The 17,853-nt window shown below is 44.6% G+C and overlaps 1 protein-coding gene and 1 long non-coding RNA gene across 2 annotated transcripts; both read right to left on the bottom strand.

The window, feature by feature from the left end:
* Nucleotides 1-2,331: 2,331 nt before the first annotated feature.
* Nucleotides 2,332-15,252, bottom strand: LAMP3 (lysosomal associated membrane protein 3). The gene is made up of 6 exons (XM_083612927.1): nucleotides 14,859-15,252; nucleotides 11,799-12,568; nucleotides 10,138-10,260; nucleotides 7,477-7,534; nucleotides 4,851-5,018; nucleotides 2,332-2,913 (listed from the first exon to the last, which is right to left on the bottom strand). Exons 1-6 carry the CDS (start codon nucleotides 14,908-14,910, stop codon nucleotides 2,774-2,776), a joined length of 1,311 nt encoding a protein of 436 aa, XP_083469053.1. The 5' UTR covers nucleotides 14,911-15,252; the 3' UTR covers nucleotides 2,332-2,773.
* LOC310762299 lies at nucleotides 13,434-14,851 on the bottom strand. The gene is made up of 3 exons (XR_014547939.1): nucleotides 14,433-14,851; nucleotides 13,754-14,396; nucleotides 13,434-13,513 (listed from the first exon to the last, which is right to left on the bottom strand). It is a non-coding gene; the product is annotated as an uncharacterized lncRNA (long non-coding RNA).
* Nucleotides 15,253-17,853: the final 2,601 nt, after the last annotated feature.

Below are 17,853 nucleotides of genomic sequence, written 5' to 3'. Positions count from 1 at the left end.
GAATTTTAGATTGTAATCTTCTCAGGGCGGAGACCTGTTCTTTTTGCGTGTTACTCTGTAATAATAATAATAATAATAATAATAATAATAATAATAATTTATTTGTACCCCGCCCATCTGGCTGGGTTTCCCCAGCCACTCTGGGTGGTTTCCAACAAAGATTAAAAATACATTAAATGTATTGAATACACTGGTGGTAATGTAATGAATACACTGGTGGTGCCATCTTAATTAGGCGCATGAGGGAGGGAGGAGTTAGCATTTTCACATTTTACATACAGCTTGTCTACAATATCTAGTAAGGTTAATTCCCCTATCATTCCTTTTTCTGAAATTGTTTAGTTATCAGCAGGGCTTCTTCATAAACTGATGGTTTGCATTTGAGGCAAGCACCATAGAAAATGCATCCCTTGTGAGACATATGATCATGTGGAAGCCAAGATTCCAAACAAGAAGACACTATAAGCAGCTGAGGGCGGGGAAAGCTGTGAAGAATTTAGGAATGTCCCAGTTGATGAGATCCTTGCAACCCTAAAAAACAAAACCCCAATGACCTTTTATATAAATAGGGTTACATAACGTCAGTTGTTTACATTCGTCTGTCTCTGGAGACAATGGAGGAGTGCACATTTGGGAGTGAAGTCAAACTGTTGGAAGGTTGCAGTGCCTGCTGTGGCTGTAGAGACCGATATGGGAGGGACATGTTTTGTTGCAGCTGGGGCAGATGAAGGCGCCTAGTTCTGCTAATGCAGGTACACCATGGCATTTCTTCTCTCTGCGCTCCTCCCAGTGGTCATTCCTCCTGTGGTCGCTGCTGTGAATCCACAACCTGACAATCTGACTCCAGCCACTGTGGTCCTCCGAAAGGGTTTCCCACACAGCGAGGTTGATGTTGGCAGCCTTCATGCCACATTTACATACTTGTAGTGCGGAGCTGGTCTGGTGCCTGAAGCCAGCTCCCCCTAGAGCACATCCTTGGGGATCCTGCCATCTTTATTCTGTAGACATGACCAAGCCAACGTAGACGTCGCTGAGACAGGAGTGCGAACATGCTGGGAATGTGGGCCTGGGAAAGCACAGACTGTTTTGCCATGTGACACCCAAAATCTTCCTGACACAGCACATGTGGAAGGCGTTGAGGCATCAATTAAGGCCTAATGACTTCAATTATTTTAAAAAATATATTCTTGCCATTATGCCCCTTCCCACAATGGTAACATTTTATAGCACTTTCACGACTCCTGTAATAGTAAAGCAGATACTATGCCACACTTCACAAGTAGCAGTAATTGTTTTTTCCTCTACGGAAATCACATCTATCGAACACTTTGAGGGGTGGGAGGGAACTCTTTCGCAAGGTTGCTTCAGTGTTAAAATTGTGAGGCTAACCTGGTGTGCCTTTTCTTGGGCCCAAATGACCCCTGACAAACCCCTACAGTTGTCTAGAGACAGGATCTGCTCCCAGGGCCAGCGAAAGCTGAGGAGATGTCTCCATGTACCATTCTGGGAAGCTCCAAGCAGTGGCAAAGCTGCATGCTCCATTGCCGGGGGTGAAGAGCAGGTGGGGGTGTGGCATGCCGCCCACATGGGCGTGGTGCGCATTCTGTGGGCGTGACGAGGTGCCTATGGGGGCGCGGCACCCGGTGCGTGAAGGGGGTAGGCGGTGCGTGTCTGGGGGGGGGCCGGCACAATGGCACCCTACTGGAATAGTGGTCTGGGGGCGGTACACTCCCTCCACACTCCTGTTCCTCCACCAGTGGCTCCATGTAATGTTGGGGGACTTACGAACCTGGGAGACACTCCACCCTACTATGTCTTGCATGTATGATTATAAGAATGGCTTTTGTTTGGTTCTCTTGGTAAAGAGGCTTCAGGAGACCCGATGGGAAAGTGTTAAATGAGTCACCGCAGTGGAAGTGATGTTGCAAGTCATATATGCAGGATTTCACAATGCAATCATTGCATTCCAAAAATAGTTGCATGTATTTACATTGCTCAAGTCTAGATCTAATCAAACTATCAGAATAATAAATGCTACCACCTGCATCCACAAAAACAAATTCCCATCGCTCTGTCTACATGAGTCCATACTAGGCTTAGGACATGGGGAGTGGCACCTCCTTAATCAAAGCTGTGCTGGAATTTTCTTTTGAGGCCTTTGTCCAGAAGGGTGTAAAAACTGGACTCCTTGGACCATTTTCTGTTCTGGCTCTCCCAGATCCACTCTGGCCTAAGACAGAGATGTGGGTGAGATGTGTATATGTTTTTGTATGTGTGAAAGATAGAGAAAAAGAGATTATTCTTATTAGGGATAGGACACAATTAAATAAATTTTAGTTGATTAATTTATTAATTTAATTACATTTGCATATGAGTAAAAACAACCATAGTTTGAAGCACAAAGCATACACCCTTAGTTTATAGATGAGACAAGATAGAATGGAAGCATTCCCTGTTGTATGAGAGATGGGGAAATGCTTTTTTGAAGATGGAAACCTGAAAAAAAATTGTAAAAATCTGCTGCATCCTCCTTAAAGGTCATAGCCCTAGAGATATATATATATATATATCTGCTCTTGTCTAAGCAGAAACGCAAGTTATGAATATAGCAATAACAACATAATAGTGTCAATTTTCAAGCGCACACAAGTAAATACACAACACAATCAATTTACATTTGTAGTTGCCACAATCGAATAAGTAGGCAGAAGCAGAGCGTTCCATTATCTACAACCTTTTCACTCGCTGCTGCACAGATCTTTAATGAAGTGGTTTAGATTCGTTCATAGCTTGAGGTGCGCTTTTTTCTGTAAATCACACAGGTGACAAAGACAATGACAAATAATCCTGCGAGACTGAGGCCCACGGTAACTGGAATTAATCTCTTGTTTCTGTCAAGAGCACATTCTTCCTCTGCAATAAAAATCAGGATGTTATGGCGTATTACACAGTTATCACATGCTTTCATCAGTTTCTTGTTCAGAAAATACAGCTACTGATAATTATACAAAAACCCACAAGCACTATCTGTAGAGATGCCATTTTGGTCAGTTTTAATTTCTTGATGCATAGCATATCCTCTCCCAAATCCTCATGGAAGGCAACTTTTTTTAAAAAAGTTAATTGTTGTGAGGTAGGTTGGAACTTTTCCTAGCTTTAATCAAGGATTGAGCCATCAATCTATAGTCCATTTCAAACCACTATATTGGGCATGGCAGGGCTGCAAACTGGGAATTCTGTGGATCAGGCACTGGGAATTACAGTTCATTTTGGCTAGGAATTTACAAGAGACCCAGAATCCTCTTGGCCTAAGAAGTTAGATGATGCTGGCAGGCCAGTCTGGTGCAATGGAGAGCTTTAAAACTTCTTTCAGTCTGGCAGCGCCGCATTTAGGGAGGATGGGCAGTTCCTTTGAAGAGGGCGCTGAGCGGAGGGGGCGCAAAATTGAGAAGATCCATAACTGAGAAGATCCATTGGGGGACGCCAGATTTTGGCCTCGCACAGGGCACTATATTATGAAAGATTACCAAAGTCTGCCCCTGAATCTTGTCAGTGTGGGGAGACTGCTTGGGTCTCTCTCTGCACATCTAGATGTATGGTTTCCCTCTACCTGTCCGTTGCCTGAATGCCTTACATATTGGTCCCTCTTATCTGATACTAAATACTTTAATTGACAGTCGCTCCCCAATCCATTTGGGAGAAGCTATGGCCCAGGGGTTGACCTTTCTGGGTTCAATCCCTGGCATCCCCAGTTAAAAGGATGTCAGTAAGCAAGAGTGGAGGGGAAGACTCTTTGGACTGAAACTCCTCTGCCAAGTCTTCACATGTCTACAATATTGTGCCATGAACCCCACCCTGAGCAACAGCCTGGACTCTGACTGCAACAAGGAACGGTCATTGAGGTAGCTGGACCAACAGTATTGGAGGCAGAGGTGTTCGGTGCAGGCCAAGATGCCAGCATCATGGTCAGATCTGAGCTAGAGCTTGTCAATGATCACCGAATTGAAATCTCATGAGTCAGTCATCTCTGAGCCTGCACTTCCCCAAAGAACTATCCACCCCCACATCACTGAGAATAATGCACAAGTATGTGAAAATAACAAACACAATTCATTACATGAATTGCAAAGATGTATGTTGGGCAAAGCTGCGTAATAGTGTGAATGTGCCGAGATATGCACACTAGAATGTTGATGAATTTTCAGGAGGACTAAATGGAAATTTACAAGCTCAGTGCAGAAATGTGAACTGAACATTTCCTATCAGCCATCGTGTGGGTATGAGGATCTGGATCCCATCTTCTTGGTCCTCACTTGTTCAACTGAAGGTGTGGATTATGCCTATAAATTGCAACATGTGAATGGCACATCTCTGTGCAGCTAGGAATCCTGCAAATAAATGGCAGGGTCACGGATTGCACCCACAGTTGCATGCATACTGGTTTTGTTCAAACCATTGGCCGAAGGCACATTGGCTGGGAATAGCAAGTGGAATCCCCTTTCATGCATTCAGGTTACCTGCAATCCCCATGCAATTGTCAATTGCCTTGGGAAAAGAGCTGCCATCTGCCACAGTCACACGGGTTGCTATGTGCTTGCTGTTGAAATGAACAAACTAGCTATTCCAGTTAAGCTACAAATGAAAGCCTGCATTTCATATGTTTTTTGAGAGAAAGTCCTTGATAATAACTTGAAACTGAACCATGCTTCACACAGTGTTGATTGCAACAGGAGTGTCTAGCTGTTTAAAAACATGCTACTGGCCTGGACTTGCTCACAGTGGTGTGTTTAAATAAACTGAATGAGAAGGAGTGCCTCAACACAGGTCCAGTGACAAGCACTGCTACCAACCTTTCCCAAACTGGTTGCCAACGATATTAAAGGCTTGAAGTTGAGAGCTGGAAAGCAGGAGTTGAAGGTTGTCGGACATCTCTATGGTTTGCATGCTGAGACACTTGAAGCAATTCCCTAAAGGCACTGAAAAGAGCTGGTCGCTTTTAATTCCACTGTACAGCGCACCTGAAGAATACAGAAATAAAAGAAACGAAAAATGGTGCTGTTGGAGGCAAAATCTTTCCTTGGATGAAGGGTCGCCAACTGATGTGCAGTAGGCGCTGCATAGCTTGAGCTGTGATCTTATAACTCAGGATTTCCCAAACTTGGGTCTCCAGCTGGTTTTAGACTACAGTTCACATCATCCCCAACCACTGCTCCTACTAGCTAGGAATGGTGGGAGTTGTAGTCCAAAACCAGCTGGTGACTTACGTTTGGGAAACCCTGCTATAGATCAAGCACATTCCCCTGTTCGGTTTGCTGTTAGGTCTGCTGCTTAGAGGATGGATTGCAGGCAGTTCAAATGCAAACACTAAGACCTCAGATCTGTTCAGGGGGCGAGATAACCCCCAAGAGCGACCCAAAACCACCATACAAATCCTCACCAGACTGTTTACCTGCCAACTGGCCGGCCAGTCTGCCACCCCTTTCTATTTAGAACTGGATGCCTGACGGTGTAAGGCAAATATGTTCCACATACGGCAGGCTACAGGTTCATCCATCTCCTCCAGTCCCAGAACTGTCTTTCCATAGCACTAGTTCCACCTGACCACAGCAGACAAGACAGTGAGGACCCTCCACCGGCTCTGCTAAGACCAGCTTTCTCTTGGCTCCTCTTCTGGAGCTGTCTCCTATAGTGCCTGTTCCACCTGGTCATTAGACATTTGTGCAAATTCATGCAGAACTAGCGTCAAACTAGCTCTGTGCACACACTATACATTTAAAGCACATGACTTACGAGAACTGGTTTCTTAAGGGTACTGGGGATTATAGCTATGTGAGGGGTAAACTACAGTTCCCAGGATTGGAGGGGGGGTTTCATGTGTTGCTATTATTCAACTGACTCTTAGTGGATGATTATTCAGGAAAAGAACAGCCTGCTACAATTCTAAATTCTGCAGAGAGTCGGCTTCTTTGAAGTCAGTACTTTAAGAAGTACTCGAAATGTATGCTCAAGTTCCACTGATTTTGAGTACACCTAAGGTGACCATGAGTGCATTTTTTTATCCTCATAAAATAAGCCTCAGAAGTGCAATCCAGAAAAAGTGCAGTGCGGTGGCAAGAAGGAAAGTCTTGACCCAGGAATCCTTAAATGCAATCTCACTTCTCCCACAAACTCATTACATACATAATGCAAGGCAAGCAGCTTCAGCCCCCTCCGCCGTCTAAAATAAGAGGGTACCTCTTGCCTCTTGTCTCTGCCAAAAAAACTACATTTATACATTTTTTAGGCATTTATAAAATCTTTTGAGTGCTGGTGTATTTTTTTCTGAAATCCTCATCATGTTATTGAGCTCTGTAAAAAAACAGAGATCTGATCATTGGTTATGGAGGAAAAATAAAATAAAATGTACACAAGGCCGAGGATCTCAAGAGGGACAGAAACGCAGATTTCATGAAACTCTGAAGTGCTATAAAATCAAAACCGTTTGTGATAGAGGGGAAAAAAGTAAGAGGGTTTCTTTCAACCATAGGGGAAGGGTGTACACCAAGTTTCATCAAAATCCGAGACAGTGGGTCGCATGACCACGTTGAACTGACATGGAATGACTCACACAGCAGAAATAATGCAGGAGGAAGTAGTTACAAGTTACCAGTCTCTGCAGCCCCAGCAGTGGTGGAGCATGTTTAGCTGGTGCCTAGGGCAGGTGGGCAGGGCACAGAGGGCTAAGGGATCCTGTCTTGCCAGCCCAGCTCCCACCATATCATCTCGGCCTTGCAAAGTGGCTTGGGGAGGGTGGCTTATGAAGGACACAGCAGCCATGCACTCTTTGATCCTAGCCTTGCAAAGTGGCACAGGGCTGGTAGGGTGGCATGAGCAGCGCCCCCCAGAAAAATGCTCTCAGGGCCATCACTCTGGCAGCCCCTGCCCATGCTATGCTCCTGAGCCACAGCAGGCGCTGTGATCCTCTAGTGGTTTAACTTCACCCCCAGAGGCACACTCCATTGTCTCTGAAGACAGATGCATGTCAACAGCGGATAAAATTTAGTTGAATACCACCCAATATAAAAAAAAAATGGGGTGGGGAGCATAATATTAGGGAAAATTGCTTGGAAATATGTTTTCAGTTTGGTACACAAAAATGTGTATATTAAGAGAAATGTAAGCAAAATGCATGCAAATTTTCATGAATTGTTTTTTTTTTAAAAATCAAATTGATTTGGAAACATGTCAAACTGAAGGCTAGAGAAAATAGAAGCTGAGAGAAAATGAAACGGAAAGCTTGATTCATCCCCAGCACATCTTAAATCAATGCACACAGTAAAGTGCTGAAAAAGACAACTTCCTTTACATGCTACTCAAATGCCAGCTATGAGTTTTGGTGGCTCTGCGTGACCCAGTGCCTTGACTCTTAAGAGAAGCTTCAAGATTTCGTAATTGCTAACTGTTCAAAGGCAGGGGAAGAATCACCATGTCACTTACCCTCAGATGGTACAGTTAAAGAAGCTTCAATCACACTGACATAGTACACTTCTCCACTCTGGGGAAGAAAAAAAAAGGTGGGGGAGGAAGCAAGCAAGCATAGTTTTATCCAATATCACTGCTTACAATTTAGAAAACACAAGAAGATGCATAGAAGGTTCATGACCAAGGGCAGATAGAGGGAGTTCAGTGGAAACCAACTAAAACCTTTTCCTATTATTTCAGGCCACATATCCTCCTCTAATACAACAGAAGGGAGCTTTCTTTTGTGCTAGCTGCTTGCGAAGTGTATTTGCCCTTCATAGAGGACTGGAGTGTTCGACTCATGCTCTGTAGTTGGGAAGTACAATGTGCATGTCTGTAAAAGCAGTTCCTTGGTCCACAGGGTACCTGCAGCAGGGATGTAGCCATGCTCCTCGGGTGCTTTAGAGCGAAACATTTAGAACTGGAACCTTTGCCCATATAATAACAAAGCCTCCAAGTCAGTGCTGGCCCTACCATTAGGTAAAGCAAGGGGAAATCCTTCAGACACCCGGCGAATTTGGTATTTCTTGTGACATCCAAGAGGTGCCAGGGTGCAAGAGGGGTAAGTACTCTCCTGAGGACTCCAGGGTACATCAGAATATTTTTCATTTAGCAATGTTTATTACCAAGGCCAACTGTTGCAACCTTCCTCATGGAGAATCTTCTGAGGGCCACGTTTCAGTGGCGGGTGAGGCCAGAGGCAACGGATATGACTCTTAACCTACGTGCAGTAGGCTACTCTGAGCCACAGAAAAGCCTGACCTTTCTACCACACACTGTCTCCCCATCCTCCATCCTTGCCAAGGCGAAAGCAGTCAGAGGGCATGGCTGGTGAGGGCTGTGACCCAGGGAAAGTCCCAAGGGGCCAACAGACTGGAAGGCTGGCTGTATTTGGTTCCCAGGCCTGAAGTTCCCCATTCCTGTTATGGAAGCTTCCTGAAAGCCATTTCTGAGTAGCCCCAAAGCAGGCTTGACGCTTTAATTTTTTCTCTCTGGCTGTGTCTACACTGTAACTTTAAAACACATTTGAAGCACGTTCTTTACCTCAAAGAATTCTAAGCACTGCTGTTTTCATACCCACCAAGTGTCCCGGAAAAAGTTTTTATTTTTATTTATACTCCACCCATCTGGGTTTCCCCAGCCAAAGTGACCTCATGCGTTCTTGTCCCCCCCCCCCAAAAGGCCTTCTGGGCACCTTGCAAGATGGCACCCCCCAAAAGTGTTTTTTTCAGGGTGAGATTGCCATGCAGCTTACGTAACTCCCTTGGGATGTGCCCTGGAAGACGTGCATCCTGGTTTTTGATCTGAAAAAGTTGGGCAACATGAGTTTTCCCCTTATAGAGTTACAGTTCCCAACAACACTTAACAAACCTGAGGGGGAAAATGTGCTTCAAATATGCTTTAAAGGTTTCCTGCTTGGCAGGGGGTTGGACTCGATGGCCCTTGTGGTCTCTTCCAACTCTATGATTCTATTCTATGGTATAGCAAGTACGCAGCTTCTCCCTCCCACACACTTCACAATCCAATTTTTGTAGCACACAGCACCTGATCTCAGGTTATGCATGCGACATATTAATGGAATAATAATAATAATAATAATAATAATAATAATAATAATAATAATAATAATAATAATTTATTATTTATACCCCGCCCATCTGGCTGGGCCTCCCCAGCCACTCTGGGGAATGGAAGCCACTCTAATGGAAGGCACACTCTGTACAAAATCACATCTAAATGATCAGAATAAGGCCTCTATAATAGTTTCTGAAAGGCAAACACACACACACACACTGGGAATCTGGCAGCCGAATTCATGCCTGCATATATTTCAAAGAGCAGGTTCAAACTCAACAGCCTCTGAATGCTTATCTTAAAGAGGAGGCTGGACTGTGCAATGCTGCACCAATAGTTGCGTTGCTTCTGGAGGGTGTTGCTTGGGGTGGCCAACTCAAAATTTTACCTCGGCATCTTCACCGAAGCCACTCTGTGATGTGGCTCTCAAGGACACAACAGTTTCTAAGGCTTTTACTTCAGTTAAACAACACCGCTCTCTTAAGAGCAGCCGGAGCAAACACTTGAAATTGGGTCTTTGTTTGACAACTAGGGTGTTGGTTTGGTTTGGCAAGGGGCCCTTCCAAACGAGGAGTTCTCACATGTCCCCTGTTGAGAAAACAGAACACACACATCCCCTGACATGTTTAACGGGCAGTTGTACAACAATAAACATCCCTCTTGCTTCTTTCATCCCAATTTGCCTGCAGCGTGTTTACACAGCTTCTCGTGAATCATTTGCTTACCCCGTATTTCTCAATGCATTTTCCTACTTAAGCCACATTCCCGTTTCTTTGTTTTGCTTTTGAAGTGGATTTGCTGCTCTAGTGCGGCAGAGAAAGCTTTTTAATCCACTTTAAATGCACAAACCAGACGTTATTAGTAGGCCAACGTTAAAAACTTCCCGAAAAAATAGGGGGGAGCATGTATAGAAACTAGCCTACTGAACTAAGGTAAAATTCATGCTCGACCACTGAAACCGAGCCAAAGCCAAATCTCAAATCACTCTCTTCAAGGAAAATTCCCAACGTTCTGGGATCCCCTCCTCACTCCCCCCAAAACAACCTCTGGTGAAATGCTTACCTTGGTGAAAGTAAAACGTATGAAGCCACCTTCAAATGAGATTCTCAGAGTTGACACCCAAACCCCACACATTCCAACTGTACGCGTGGTGTTTGGGTTGATATTGAAGTATTCCAGGTGGTTCTGTAAAAGGGAAACGGCGCATGAATCCCAACACAGCCCGACACATGCTTTCTTTCTAAAACAGGGGTGGCTAACCCACTCAAATGTTGGGGGGCTCCCAAGTCCCATCAGTCCCACCCAGCACAGCCAATGGTCAGGGATGATGAGAGTTATAGTCCCTTGCTAACTATTAGAAGTCCTATCTATTTCCACGACACTTGCTTCCAGCAGCACCTCTGGGAGCCTTTTCTTAGACCCATCACATAGCTCAGGTCAGAATGGTTCTTGCACAGTCCCTTCTTGACACTCCCCATCTGAGTGGGCTGGCGCTGCTGGTCATTAATGGGGACAAAGAAGTGAGCTACAGGTTCACACACACACCCCTTCCCAATACCTCCTCCACATACCTCCCTTATCCTGATTTGGTGCTATGTCTGACCAATGACTTACGTCAGAGTTTGGTCACATCCGCAGCATTCACTGGCTGCCAATCAGCTATGGAGCTTAATTCAAGATACTTCTTTTGGTATATGAAACCCAATACAGCCTGGCACCAGAACACCTGAAAGGTTGTCTCGCCCCTCAGGTACCTAGTTATATACCTGGTCACTGCACTCTACAGGTGAGGGCACCTTGAAGATACCCTCTTGCCAGGAGGTCCACTGCACACAATATAGGAACCATCCCTTCAAAGTTGTGGCATCTATCCTATGGAACCCCCTCCCCTTGAATATTAGGCACTGTCTTCGTTGTCCTTCCTTTTTCACCAAGCTTTTTTAAGTTGAGCTCTTTCCCAGTCTGCATCTGCACTGGAATTGCTTTTAAGATCTTTTAATTGTTTGTTTGCTGCCCTGGGCTCCTGGGGTATGAATTGAATCAATTCAAATACATTTAAAGCACATAGCTTCCTCCAAAAGAGTCCTGGGTGCTGGGAATTGTAGTGCTGTGAGGTGTAAACTACAATTCCTGTGTTTTTTTGGGGGGGGAGGAAGGCATGTATCACTAAGTAGCACTAAATCACTTGTTCCATTAGTGCAAGGGTTTTTGCAATGAATCTCCTCCATCTCTCCCCCGGCTCACCCCCTGAATCTGCTCTGGGGGTTCATGCCCACCCATCAGATGTCAAGGAGATGAGTAATTAAATAACCTTTAGAAGACATCTGAAGGCAGCCCTGTATAGGTAAGCTTTTTAATGTTTAACGTTTTATTATGTTTTTATATATCTTGGAAGCTGCCCAGAGTGGCTGGGGCAACCCAGTCAGATGGGCAGGGTACAAATAAGAAATTAGTAGTAGTAGTAGTAATAGCAGTAGCAGTAGTAGTAGTAGTAGTAGTTGTTAAGGAGAAGGGAGAAGTTCCATTGCATGAACAGAAATCCTTGCGCTGACTGCATGGCGGCATCAGATACTACCCATGCTATAGATGCAAACCTAAGGCTTTTCTGAAATAGCTTTTGGAACCCAGAATCACAATTCCTGGAATTAACTGATTGTTTTGATCTTTTGAACAAAAAAACATGGGGGGAGGGAATAATGGAAAAGGGAGAAGCTGCAGCTTACTGTTTTCCCATTTTTAGCTATCATTGTCAAGCCAACCGATGCTTTAATACACTCCGCAGTTCCATTAGAAACACTATAAGCCCCCGTTGCAGCTGGCGATGGTTTGGGTGTGAGGGTTGGCCCAACTGGGGCTGTTGGCTCAGGAACAGTGGCTTTTTGCCCAGATGGCATCTTGCTGTGGGCTGTACTGTTTGCTCTTGGTGTTCCGGCTGGCACATGTTGTGTGATGCACTTGTCGCTTGTTCCAGCTACAGTCTTCTTTGCATTTCCTGCCTTCGCTGGCAAGGCAGGAGCTGCAGTGTTCCAGCTATTTGGGGCTGCAGGTTGTGAAGCTGTCCTCTGAGCAGCCGCTGTCGTTTTTACGGCTCCGTGGATTCCAGCTTCATCAGTTTGCGTTTCAGATAGCACAGCTCTGGTCCTGGCAACAACTGTAGTTTTAATCACTCTGCGACTTGCAGCTTGACTGGTTGGACTTGTGGGGTTTGCAGATGTTTCTAGAGGAGTGGCTGCTGTGTTTGCCTGTTTGTGGACTGAAACTTGTTTGGCTGGTGGTATAGAATCTGCTTTTACCATCTTAGCATCTTCAGGTAATACTGACACTGACTGGGTTCTCTGGGTAGCCTCTTGTACAGATTGCTTGCCTATCTGTGTGACTGAAACTTCTGAATGACCATATGGAAGAGTCGTGATCGTTTGATTGGCTCTCTGCAAGACTGAAATGGGCTGTGGAGTTGCTTCAACCTGCACCTCTCCACTGCAGGATAAAATAGCTGCAAACAAGCAGAGAGTAATTTTAATCTCGTTTATCCCTTCCATTCTAAGCATCTCTCAGCCCGAGTCATGTCTCTGAAAAGACGGAGGCATGGGAAGTGAGTAGGGCTGGGCGATATATCATCCAAAACCAGTCTCAAGTCCATATCATGATATCGGTTTCATAATTTTTGACCTGGCAATATATTGCAAATTATGATGTATGTTTGTGCGCGTGTGCTATGCAACAATCACCATGTGGGGAAAACCGTGAAGCCAGCCAATGCCTTTGCATAGCTTCATCCTTATTTCAGACATTGTGATATGTAGCCGGTAATACATCACAAAACTGAAAAATAGCTCTATCTTTACTTCAGACGTCGTGCTATATCAGTACATTGCAATGTTTAGCTGGTGATATATCGTGATGTTGAAAACCAGATATCGCCCAGACCTAGCAGTGATGACTTGTACACCTTTCCTCCTCAAATGCGTTGCTCTTAGGGCTCATCCACACTTCCCACTTGCCCCGTGACTAGAAAGTCCAATAGGTTTCTGTCTTTCTAGGCATGGGTCTGAGTGGCTTTTCATTTGTCCCACCAATCTGCAGATAAAGCTGTTGATGTTTGTTCCAATCCAATGGTAAACAGCAGGTTTCCCCAAGAGAAAGCAATGGGGCAAACAGAAGTATGTATGAGTCCTGTCTGTCTCAAGTGAATAAGACCTCCTGGGACACATTTATCTAATAAACCTACTATCACTCCCCACTTAAGGAACTTGCAGCCCTGCAAAGGATCTGCTGATAGGTAGAAGAAAACTGACTCCAGGAGGGAAAAGGTGCACACGTACAGTACTTAACTCTTCCACTAAAATCAATAGGACTGCTGATTGAACTCAGGACCATAAACACCTCTGCATTTCCAATGTTTAAGTAGAATAAAATTGCCAGTTAGATCTAAAAAGAACTACAGTGGTACCTTGGGTTACATACATTTCAGGTTACATACACTTCAGGTTACAGCCTCCGCTAACCCAGAAATATTACCTCAGGTTAAGAACTTTGCTTCAAGATGAGAACAGAAATCGTGCTCCGGCGGCGCGGCAGCAGCAGGAGGCCCCGTTAGCTAAAGTGGTGCTTCAGGGTAAGAACAGTTTCAGGTTAAGAACAGACCTCTGGAACGAATTAAGTTCTTAATCTGAGGTACCACTGTATTCTTTTCCCATGGAACCTTTTGTCAGGGAGTCTGACAAAATGGGCAAGACTGCCTTGCAAATCCCATGCATCCATTCTTCTACATTTTATTTCTTGGGATGTTTCCACAGTATTTTGTAACCTTGCAGTAGCCTGATACTCTCCGTATTTATCTTTAACATGTGTATTTGGTACAAAACAGAAAACACAACTGAGGTGTCCTCATATTTAGGCTTCTTTAGTAGACCAAACCACCCAGAAACTTAGATTTTCTATCAAAAACACTGCAGTAAGAAACCCCATGCAGGTACTCCCTAAAGCCTCTTTGCACATGCCTTGTTTAGGGCAGGGTTGGGGAACTTTGGTCCCTCCTGATGTTTCTGAACTACAACTCCCACCAACCCCAGCCAGCATAGCCAAAGATTATGGAAGTTATAGTCCAACAACATCTGGAGAGTCAAAGCTTTGCCACACCTGATTCAGGGCCGCAAGGAAGGTTAATGGCAGCAAAGCTCTTCAGGGAAAAGCTCAAATGTGGTTGTGGGGAGTGGATCTTGTCACCAGATGATCCTGTACAGGCTTTCCCTACTCCTGCATAACAAGCTGTACCTGTAGAAAACACTATCTCTTTTAACACAGCTTTTAACAAGCTGTACCTGTAGATTTCTTAAGGATTTCTTAACAAGCTGTACCGCTGATTTCTTAAGGAAATCAGCACTGAGTGCTCACTGGAAGGACAGATCGTGAAGCTGAGGCTCCAGTACTTTGGCCACCTCATGAGAAGAGAAGACTCCCTGGAAAAGACCCTGACGTTGGGAAAGATGGAGGGCACAAGGAGAAGGGGACGACAGAGGACGAGATGGTTGGATAGTGTTCTCGAAGCTACTAGCATGAGTTTGACCAAACTGCGGGAGGCAGTGGAAGACAGGAGTGCCTGGCGTGCTCTGGTCCAGGGGGTCACGAAGAGTCGGATACGACTAAACGACTAAACAACAAACCTGTAGAAAACACTATCTCTTTTAACACAGGCAAAGAAGAGCTAGAGAGTCTGTTGCATCCCTGTATCCTTACAAAGCAACACACAATACAGTGATAACTGGGTATACCGATCTACTCACCGCCAGCTGCAACCAGGAGGAGTTCCACAAACAGGTTCTTCCTCCAGCTCATGGTGAAGGAATTAAAGAGTAATATTCACGGATCAGATGCCCCAAGGAACCTTTGTACGCGTTGCTTCTTTCTTCTTCTTCCCTACAACCAGCCTAGCATGCCTCCTCCTCTGGGAGACAAGAAGTTTGCTGATCTCTTGCAAAGAGCTCCGAGAAAAGGGGAAGTCCAGCACAAGAACTGGAATGTTACATGCAAAGCAAGAATGGATTGTGGGGAAGCATCCTTGAACCATTGAGAAAGTGCTTGAAGAACATTGGTGGAGCTGAAAGTGGAAGCAAGATTAGCATTGTTCTCCGCCCAGTGCATTTTAATTCTCCCTGACGTGCCTTGGGCTGCATTCACACCACACATTTAAAACACTGTGATAGCACTTTAAGCAGTCCTGACCTACCTACAAGAATCATGGGAGCTGTAGTTCACTAAGAGTGCTGAGAGTTGTTTGTTAGAAGACACCTTTTCCACTCACAGAACTGCAGTTCCCAGAGTCCCATGGGAAGAGGGGTTGACTGCAATCAGTTGTAGCTCTGTGAGGGGAATAGCGGGGTCTCCTCACAGCTCTTAGCACACTTAATGAACTACAACTCCCATAATTCTTTGGGGGAAAGCATGATTGTTTAAAGTGGTATTGCACACTTTATATTCAGCAACTTTTGCAATCGGGAGGAGGTCATCAGGGATGGAGTGGAAGAAGGGAAGCATCAGACCTGTAGCTATTTTGGGGCGGGACTCAATCACATACTGGCAAATTCAGGTTGTGCAATGATAATTGACTGGGAGGTTTCGCACAACAAACTTCCCCCCAAACACTGGGCCTTTTGTGATAAGGAGTTGGGAAAATGCACTGGGAAAATGGGCAACACTTGTTTTGAAGTGACATCATCTAACCTCCTTGCAAACAGTGAGAACGAATGCTAATTAAATAGCCAATATTGTCTAATCTCCCACTAAACAAAGCAGGAAAAATTCTCAATAAACAGGTCATCTGGAAGCACCCTAAGTCATGATGACTACGTGGCACTCCAAGTTACAAACTCTGCGACACAAAGATACCTGCAAATATGACATGAAGGTGAGAAGCATTAATCCCACTATATGGTAATCCCCTGCAGACGACCGCAGTGCCTGGAGACAGACAGGTCATGCATCCCAAAGCAGTGACAAGAGTGCAGTGAAGGAGTGCAGAGAGAAGAAAGGCCATGGTGCATCTGCAGCAGCACAACTGGACACCTTCATCTGCCCCAGCTGCAACAAAACATGTCTCTCCTTTATCGGTCTCTACAGCCACAGCAGACGCTGTAACTCTCCAGCAGTTTGACTTTGCCCCTGAAGGCACACTCCTCCATTGTCTCCTGAGACAGACAGATGCTAACAACAGCAACCTCAAGGTTCAGAGGATGCCACTGAATGCCAGCATGCTCAACACACTTTGCTACCTTGCTCTGTTTTTGAGCTCCCTGGAGGCATCTGGCTAGCAAATGAGGGGAACCGGATGCAAGAGTTAATGCATCTTTGGCCTGATCATACAGGCATCTTTATATGTGTACTTCTGCTATAAAAATGCAGGCTGTTTCCAAGACAGGCTGGTATGCAGAGGAGGGACATCCATGGGCCACTTCTGGCACGTGAGCCAGAGGATCCCAATCCCTGGTTCCCATGCATGTGCACTAGAGCCACAGCTCATCTTCCCCTTCCCTGGAGATGTAATTTCTAGAGACCCAAAGAAGGGGACTTAAAAACTGAACAACTCTGGTGTGCACACATTCGCGCAGACAAGATTTCAGCAAGATCTCCCCAAAAGAAAAAAAATGGGACAAATGGTGTCAATTTAAAGTTCTCTTAGTTTCTTATTTTTGCAGTTTTAAATTTGCTTCTCTACACTTCTGCAATCTGCAATTAAAAAAAAAATCAGAGGAAAATTCTTCAATTTTGTGTGAATTCCTCTGAATAAAAGACCGTTTTGACAAATGGCTTCAGAAAATGTGGATAAGTTCACCTTTGAATGTAAATTGAATCAAATTTCTTCCCATTCCCTTATCTTTGGTAAATAGCGGCAATTGGAGAATATGTGATGCAATTCATAAATGCGCTTCAAGTTATTATCAATCTCTTTCTCCATTTTAATGCCCCTTTAAAGAGTTTATGAGTTTATGAGTTTTCAAACTGGAATCACACTGACCTGTTTTTCTTCTATACCCAGAAGTCTTGGAAGGCAGGGATTTTCAGAAATTGGAAAAGAAATGAAATGTTGTTGTTGTTTAAAAAAGAGAGACAAGTTGCAGTACAACTCCCACAACCAGCTACCTTGCTTGTAGTCCGGAAATCTCTCTTTGCCAGAATTTAGCACAGGAGGCAAAGGGCATTTTGAGAGGTAGAAACAGATTTCTTATTTAAGCCCTCCTGTTGACAAAGAGAAGATATTTCCTAAGAACTCTGTAGCCCCCTAGTGGACAAAGTTTTGTATTAACAAAAAAAAAAATTTCCTTCCAGTAGCACCTTAAAGACCAACTAAGTTAGTTCTTGGTATGAGCTTTCGTGTGCATGCACACTTCTTCAGATACACTGAAACAGAAGTTGCCAGATCCTTCTATATAGTGAGAAGGTGGGGAGGGGTATTACTCAGAAGGGTGGTGGGAATGGGTGATTGGCAGATAGCTGTGATGAGCCTGTTGACGACTCTTAACGACTGCAATAGGTCTTACAGGAAAAAGCAAGGGGTGAGAAGGTGAAAAATGGCTTTGTCATGTATAATGAGATAAGAATCCAATGTCTTTGTTCAGACCAGGTCTCTCCATGGTTTTAAGTTTGGTAATGAGTTGCAATTCAGCAGCTTCTCTTTCCAGTCTATTTCTGAAATTCCTTTGTAGTAATACAGCTACTTTGAGATCTTGTATAGAATGTCCTGGGAGATTGAAGTGTTCTCCTACTGGGATGGCGACGGAGATA

Source organism: Podarcis filfolensis, assembly GCF_964270895.1.
Source record: "Podarcis filfolensis genome assembly, chromosome: 5".
NCBI classification, from domain to species: Eukaryota; Metazoa; Chordata; class Lepidosauria; order Squamata; family Lacertidae; genus Podarcis; species Podarcis filfolensis.
Note: the sequence above shows the minus strand (reverse complement) of the source record. Positions and strands in the feature narration are given on the sequence as shown.